The 7,574-nt window shown below is 43.4% G+C and overlaps 1 protein-coding gene across 2 annotated transcripts in view; it reads left to right on the forward strand.

Annotated features, from left to right (window-relative positions):
- The window catches only part of GPLD1 (glycosylphosphatidylinositol specific phospholipase D1), a 53,384-nt gene that overhangs the window by 29,748 nt on the left and 16,062 nt on the right, over positions 1-7,574 (forward strand). For both annotated transcript variants that reach the window (XM_019716812.3, XM_019716813.3), the window contains exons 13-15: positions 1,530-1,650; positions 3,744-3,883; positions 5,387-5,573. In XM_019716812.3, the coding sequence (XP_019572371.2) occupies positions 1,530-1,650; positions 3,744-3,883; positions 5,387-5,573 (448 nt within the window). The remainder of the gene's footprint in view (positions 1-1,529; positions 1,651-3,743; positions 3,884-5,386; positions 5,574-7,574) is intronic.

Genomic DNA, 7,574 nt, shown 5'->3' on the forward strand with positions numbered 1-7,574 from the left:
CCGAAATGGTTTATAGAAAGAATCTCACCTGGAGGGGTGCTCAGCAGACATTAAAATCATGTGATTTGTATGAAGACAGACAGACGTTCAAATTCCAGGTCTGCCATTTACAGCTGGGTGATTTTAAACAGGTTGCTTAATTTTTTTGTGCTACAGCTTCCTCCTTTGGCAAAATGGAGAAACCCATAATTATGGTATGAATTAAGCACAAGAATGGATAGGAAGCAATGAGCACATTAGTAAGTTGCTCAGCAAACATTAAATCATAGTTAATGGTATTATTACTATCATTATTGTTGTTATTACTCATTAACTTTACCCAAATTTCACCCTGAAAAAACAGTTATCAGTGAGGCAGGGTGTAGGGAGACCTCTCAGGTAGTTTCTGAGGGAGAGAGAGGCCAGATTTGTATGCTGGGAGGTGGCATCCCTGCTGGAGCAGCATACCAGCCACCAATTTCATAATTGTATTAATGTTATAAATGTTTAGTCATAAAACATAACAATAAAATAGTACAAATAATATTTCTTCATCGTTAGGTTCCAGAAACTAGTTTAGGGGTTAGAGAGCTTGCTGGGAACAAGATGGAAACAGTTCCTGCTCCTGTAGGTGCATGGTCTGATGGGCAGACAGGCACGGACCAAGAACGTGTAAACACCCTCATGTGCTAGGAAGGAAAAAGGCTGGGTGCTTTGGGATGTACCGCAGCGTGTCCTAACCCAATCACCGCACAGCTTACCCTGAAGAAGTGATGTTTTCACCAAGATATTTAAGGGTGATCAAGAGTTAGATATTCCAGAAGAGGGCATTGCAACGAAACATCCTGAAGTAAGAGAGAGTTTAGAGCTTCAAAAGAATTGAAAACATGCAGAAAGTGTTCATTTAAGCCCCCACTGTCTTAATTTATTTGAATCAGGTAAGTTTTTGTTTGTTTGAATTGAACTGAATGCCTTTGGGTTGGGCTGGCAACCTCCTGCGTATGAGTCTCGACCCAAGCAGGTGTCCCATGCAGGTCCCTTCAAAAGTTTCTGCTGCCCGGCTTCCCCTTCAGTCATTTTTGAATCCTGTCTGGCTCCTCTGGGCATCTGGCTTGTGTAAGCTGGGTGAAATATATGAATTTGCAAATACATTTTATTGTATAATTCTGGCATGTCCACCAGCATACCACTTTCCCAAACAACCATAGACCTATTTCTTGACTGTGTGTATGACATATTAAAATACCTTTGCTTTTTTAGTAATCTGGAAGGAATTAAAACCTTTTACGCTTTAGAACTTTGAAGCTATAGGAAATGTTTTTCATAAGGACAGGCCTTTGAATCTTGGAAATGGGTTTACTAAAAGGTTTTTTGGAATCTCCTATGAAGGTTTTTCTAAAATTTTGGTTTTTTGTGTTGCTGTTCCTTCAACATTCAGACGTCAGAACTTTGTGGACTTTTAACCTGTGATTAACGTCTTCAACCCAGTTATTTAGGGGGTTTGTTGTTTTCTCATTCTTAACCATTTTGTTCTTCTCTCTTTTCAACAGATCACAAGTACAGAAAAATCATTTTCATAGAAATCTGACTGTATCCCTAACTAAAGATACTGGGAAAAATATACAATACACAGAAAGAGGAGTGGTCTTTAGTGTGGATTCCTGGACCTCGGTAAGTATTGTCTTCTTTTCACGGAGAAAGAGAACCATGCTGCTTCCTGTGATGTCTTGTTCTGTGGAGTCACTGGCTATTTGATCATTCATCAAAAGTCACCTGGGCGTGTGCCAGGCCAGCACAGACCCTTGACCTCCAAATCTTGAAATGTGAGTCTGGATTTTAGTGGCCTTTAGCAAGTCTGGTGGAGCCCAAGGTAGTGCTGGGCCCCCAGGCCAGTCCGGCGTTGTCCTTAGTGCAGAGTATATCAGTAGTATTGTAGGCCCCTGTGCAGAGCTCCATGCTGAGGGATGTCATGACGTATGCAATTTATCCATGAGATCATCTTGAAGTGTCAGCCACTCACCCGGGGGATGTAAGATGAAAGGGAGATAGACTCTGACCTTTAGAAAATTTCAGTCGAATAGAGGTGATAAATACTAAAATAACCATATGTGAGTAGAATGCAAAAAATACCATGATAATGGGGTGGGAGGGGATACTTAGCCTCTATGATAAAAATAATATCCCTACTATCAGAGAAGCCTTCTTGGAGGGGGTAGCATTTGAGTTAGGCCTTCAATAGTAGATAGTATTTCATCAATGAGTATGTATTTCCGGCAGTGGGTTGGAAAAGTTTCAGGATTTTTGAGATAAGTTTTTCTGTTTTGGGGAGTTTTTTTTTGCCTGGAACACAAGACAGGGATACAAGGTACCATGAGAAAGTTGGAAAGTAAGTAGGCGTTAGATTGTGGAGGGCTCCTAACATCTAGAGAAGGGTTTAGACAGCTCTGTGAGTGGTGTGTCTGGGAGTTGGCTGAGGGCCTGGGCAGGGCCTGTGTCATGGTTATGCAGCCTGTGCAGTCACACAGAAGCCCCACAGTCACACTTAGCAGGGCCTCATCCTTGGCTATATGCTCAGCGGTCACTGCCTTACAATTCTTAAAACTTGAATAAAAGGCTCTGCATTTGCATTTTGCAGTGGGCTTCACACATTATGTCATTATGTCCTGCGATTTTTAGATCTGTCGCCTTCACAAAAGAAAACGTTATGGAAGAGAAGGACTTTATATTTCCAAGGCCCATCAAGGGGCCTGGCACGCAGTAGGAGCCTATTAAATGCTTCCTGGATGAGTGACAGCCAGAGCTGGGAGTTAGGAAGAGCTGTCAGTGGGAAGCCTGCCAGAGGGGTTCGAGTGCAGAAATGGAAGGCACAGTCACTTCCTGCAGGGTCCTTCGAACCTATGCCATCCAGGCTGCCCCATGGCTCTGACCTGACTGCTCTGGGGGGCCTGGGTGTTCTTGTTTGGTCTCATGTCACCCTTGGTGGACTTAGAGTCGTGACCCCTGAACTTGGATGGATCTAGTACCTGACCAGGTTGTTCAGGGCCGCTCCAGTCTGCATTTGGGTCTCTGCAGTAACCTCTGCATTGAGGACAATTCAGCATCCTAAGCTCAGGGGCTTGTTGTCCCCTAATTCTCTCTCATATTACTGCCAGCACTCTGCATGTGACCTCCCACACGTGCCCGACTTCTTGGGACTCGAAGCATTTCAATTTGGGTATAGATTGGAGGGTTTTTTGGCACCCTGGTATTGTTTCAGTTTATTTGTTTGGAAAAAAACCATATATATATACACACACACACGTATATATGTGTGTACATGTATACACAGGTATATATATATATGTATATACAGATATATATATATATATACACATACACACACACATATGCATACACCCCCACAAATATAATTACAGTTCTAGATTAAATGAACTTGTGTTTAAAAAATTTTAGTCCATAAAAGTGATTTTGTTTGGTTACGTTCTCCACACCGGTACAGACCATCCTCACGTGGCTGGTGGGGGTGAAGGCCCAGCTGACTTTTTGCTGGCCCTGGCTCCAGGCCTGTAACTGCCATTGCTCAGCTCATGTGGGGGGTAGCGATGTCACTCTCCTAAATGATCTTACCTGTTGACGGAATCAACATTTTATTTTTTAGCATTTGTAAAAGCTCGTTTCCTTTATGAAAGTCCAGTGCTTTGATGGGGTATGGTGGCTTTGTTGATGATGATGTGTTTTTATCTGGCATGATTCTTTCGTTTCAGGATTCCCTGTCCTTTATGTACCGGACTTTGGAAAGGAACTTACGGACGATGTTTACAGGCAGCTCTCAGCGGCCACTGAATCATGTCTCCAGCCCCGTAGCATCTTACTTCTCGTCAGTTCCCTATGCGAGGCTTGGCTGGTAGGTGTGCGTTAGCTAATTCCTGAATGTTATCATCAGTGTTAATTTCATTCTGTTAGTCGTCAAATGTATTAAATGGCACCTGTTAACACCTTATTTTCTAATCAATTCATCATCAACAAAAACATTAACTTAGTGGTTGTTATTCTAAAGATAAAAACATCCTCCTTAAAAATTGGTCAAAATGTGTTTAAATACTAGGAGCTTTCACTTGACTAAACAATCACAAACAATGAAGGATTAACGTGTAGAGTGTTTGTCAAGCTTCAGTGTTCTTGGGGCTATACTGTGACAGATTTTGGGGGAATTGACAAACACGAGAATGATAAAAGCACATAGTGATATGTTCACTGGAATATTGTAGCTTCACATGGCTAAAGCCTAGTACACCACAGTGATTTTATGAAGAGAATGTAAGGGAGTCCTCTGATTTAAAACTCAATCAATAATACTGAGCCCAAGGATACAAAAGTAACTACTTTCTGGAGGTTTTGGTGAAACCTCTTTCTTAACTAAACTCCTCACATCCAAATGACATTGCGTAGCCCTCGGAACACTTGACTGACAGCCCTTCCTCGTCAGATCATTCATGTTGGCTCCAGTACAGAAAGTGGAGATGAATCTGTCTGTCTGGCCATTCACTGTGGTCAGTGACTCTTCTTGGCTTCCTTCCTGAAAGATCCAAAGGAAGGCCCCCTGCTGTGCTGGAAGCCATGTTGGGGAAGAGGGGGTGACACAGGCAGGCAGCCACGGCCTCAGGAATGAAGGGAACAGCAGCAGCATCGTGTGTGTGTGTGTGTGTGTGTGTGTGTGTGTCCGTCCTTCACCAGCCATCAAACCCTTTAGAAACTGCTCTTCCTCTGTTCTGCCATTTGTTCTTTATGTAGCCAAAAAGAGCTAGAATAAATGACTTTTGGTCTTTTCAGGCCACCAGAGGCATTTGAACCTTTGACTTAGTTTGTCTATCTCTGTATCTGGTAGGTCGTGGAATCTCATTTACAAACATCTACTATATATGTAGGACATTGAATTTTTTCCCAGTACAAGGCACTCTCTGTAGCTGTGGTAGAAATAAAATGGTATACTTACCATAACACAGCTTATCTTTGATCAGGTAACAGACTGAAATGAGCAGAGTTGATCAGAAAGCAGCCTGTACCACAGGCTGGAGGGGTTTAGAGGAGCCCAGCATTGCGCTTTTCTGCTCTGGGTTTTGCATACAGAATGTGATGTTCTGTGAGGATGCTTTTCATTTTCTCAGGTTATATGGTCCAGAGATTCCCAGAGGCATTAATTTGTGCAGTATTATTTTTCATTAGAGAGCAAGATTGTGATTCACACACACACAATATAACCTCAGAAGTGAATATTCACAGTGGTCATGCAGGACGCAAAATCAGTGAGAGGAAGTGAAAGTGCTGGATTCTAGAAAGAAAGCAGGTAGATAGTCTTACCCATAGCTCTCAGCAGACACTGCCATGTGTTCTCTCTTCGTCCCTACAGGGCAATGACCTCGGCTGACCTCAACCAGGATGGGCATGGCGACCTGGTGGTGGGCGCCCCAGGCTACAGCCGCCCAGGCCACATCCACGTGGGACGTGTGTACCTTCTCTATGGCAACAACATGGGCCTGCCCCCCATTGACCTAGACCTAGACAAAGAGGCCCATGGGGTCCTGGAGGGCTTTCAGGTGAGGCGCTCATTTCGTATTTTAGTGTTAACAAGCCATTGCTCGTATTTTGGGGCAAATCTCCAGATGATTAACCAATACAAGAACAATGAGAGTCACAGCCAGTCGCCTATATTGTGTAGTACTTTTCAGTAAAAGCATGTTCCCTTCCTTTATCGCACTCTATCATTAACTTTAGTCTAATACCCTCCAAAAACACACTATTGAGAACTGCTTTAAGTGGCCAATCAGGATGTGATTTCTTGATAACACACAAAACTTACTTTTGTTTGTTTATATGTTTTATTTTATAAGAATTTTAGAGTGACAGAAAAGTTGAAAGGACAGTACAGAGTTCCCATATGCCCTTTACACACTTTCCCTATCTTACATAATTATGATAACACTTATCAAAATTAAGAGACCAACCTTGGTCATTACTATTAACTAAACTCCAGACTTTGTGCAGATTTCATTGCTTTAAGTGATTATTCATCACCAGAAAAATCGCACAATGACTATGCAAATGTCGTATTAGGGGCCCGGAGGCGTTTCTCTGGGACATCATTGGCAATATCTTTACAGAGCGTAGGAAGGGCAGACAGAGCCCCGCTGTGAGTCATAGGTGAGTGCGGGCTTTGGTGGCACTGTGTGCTCCGAATATCAAGCACCAGGGGAAGGAACCCTGGATTTGGGTCAGACTGTGGTTCTTGTCCCATGCAGGCCACTAAACCTTTCTTGCTGATGTTAATTCTGTGAAAACAAAATAAGATGGCGTGCCTGAACATACTTTAAAAAATGTCAAGTAGAGTGGTTTATGGTCAGCTTAGGCTCTGATAGAAGGAGTCCTGAATCTAAGAGGTGTGAGTAAGTTGACTGGCCAGTACATAAGGTTACACAGTCCCAGAGGGACAGCATTCTCTGGAACCTTGTGACGCCACATGAGAAAGTTCCAAAATAAATTTACCCACTCTTGTTGCTGCTTCTTCGCAAAGCCATTCCCTATCAGACTGTTGTATGAAGTATAATCCTTTGGGCTCCTGTAGACAGGGAATAAGAGGCAGCTGCTTCCTATGGGTGATAAACTCTGCCAGAGACACTTGGAACGAAGAAGGTGGCTCCGTGCCCTCTTCCCACCATGACCTTTGATAACTTGGAAAATGGCCAGATTAAGGCATGGGCTGGGGATATCCTGCACTCTCGCCTCAGTCTGCAATTAGCATTTCTGTGTCCTTGCCTGTGAAGTGGAGGGTTAGGACATCTCAAGCGTTTCTCTGCTTTAAAATTCTGTGTTTCTTTAGGAATGAATGGTTAACCCACAGGAGGACTGGAGGGTGCACTGGTGGTGATGAAATGAAAACGTCCTCAGTGGGGAGGATCCCTGCCTTGGTGCTCCCTACCGTGCCCCCACGTGCTATGTCCCACAGCAAGCCTTTCTTGTTTATCGAGTTACTGCCTTGCAGAAAGGAGCTGTATTTCTAGATGCTATTGCACGTGGGTGTAGAGAGATTAGCTAATACGTAATGCACATGGTCTCTGGGGCATGTGTGTCAGGTGGCAAACACCGCCTTGTGTAAGACAACTCACTGTTACGTAAGTCGTGAAAGACCAGCACAGCCTATGGATTACTTTTCGGTCTCAGCTGAATCTAGGCTGTAGATCTAGAAAACCTACCTTGGAAGAAAATTGTCCCCAAATGGACTGAGTTTTCCACCTGTAAACTGTGAAAGTGGAGGTAATAAAAGTACTGCTTTAGTAAACACAGTGCTTAGAACAGTGTCTGCAGCAGTGACTGTCACTCAGTAGGACTTCAGGAATGATGGAAATGTTCTATAGCTGCGTTGCTGAGCATGGGAGCCACTGTGCACGTTGGCTTTGGGGCATTTGAAATGTGGCTAGTGCAGCTGAGGAGCTGAATTTTTAATTTGTCTAATGTTAATTACTTTAAGTTTAAATGTAATGGCCATGTTTAGATTGTGGCCACTGCATTGGACAGTCCTGTTTGCTGTTGTCATGGGATTA

Source organism: Rhinolophus sinicus, chromosome 7 (assembly GCF_057876585.1).
Source record: "Rhinolophus sinicus isolate RSI-liver-muscle chromosome 7, RSI-T2T, whole genome shotgun sequence".
NCBI classification, from domain to species: Eukaryota; Metazoa; Chordata; class Mammalia; order Chiroptera; family Rhinolophidae; genus Rhinolophus; species Rhinolophus sinicus.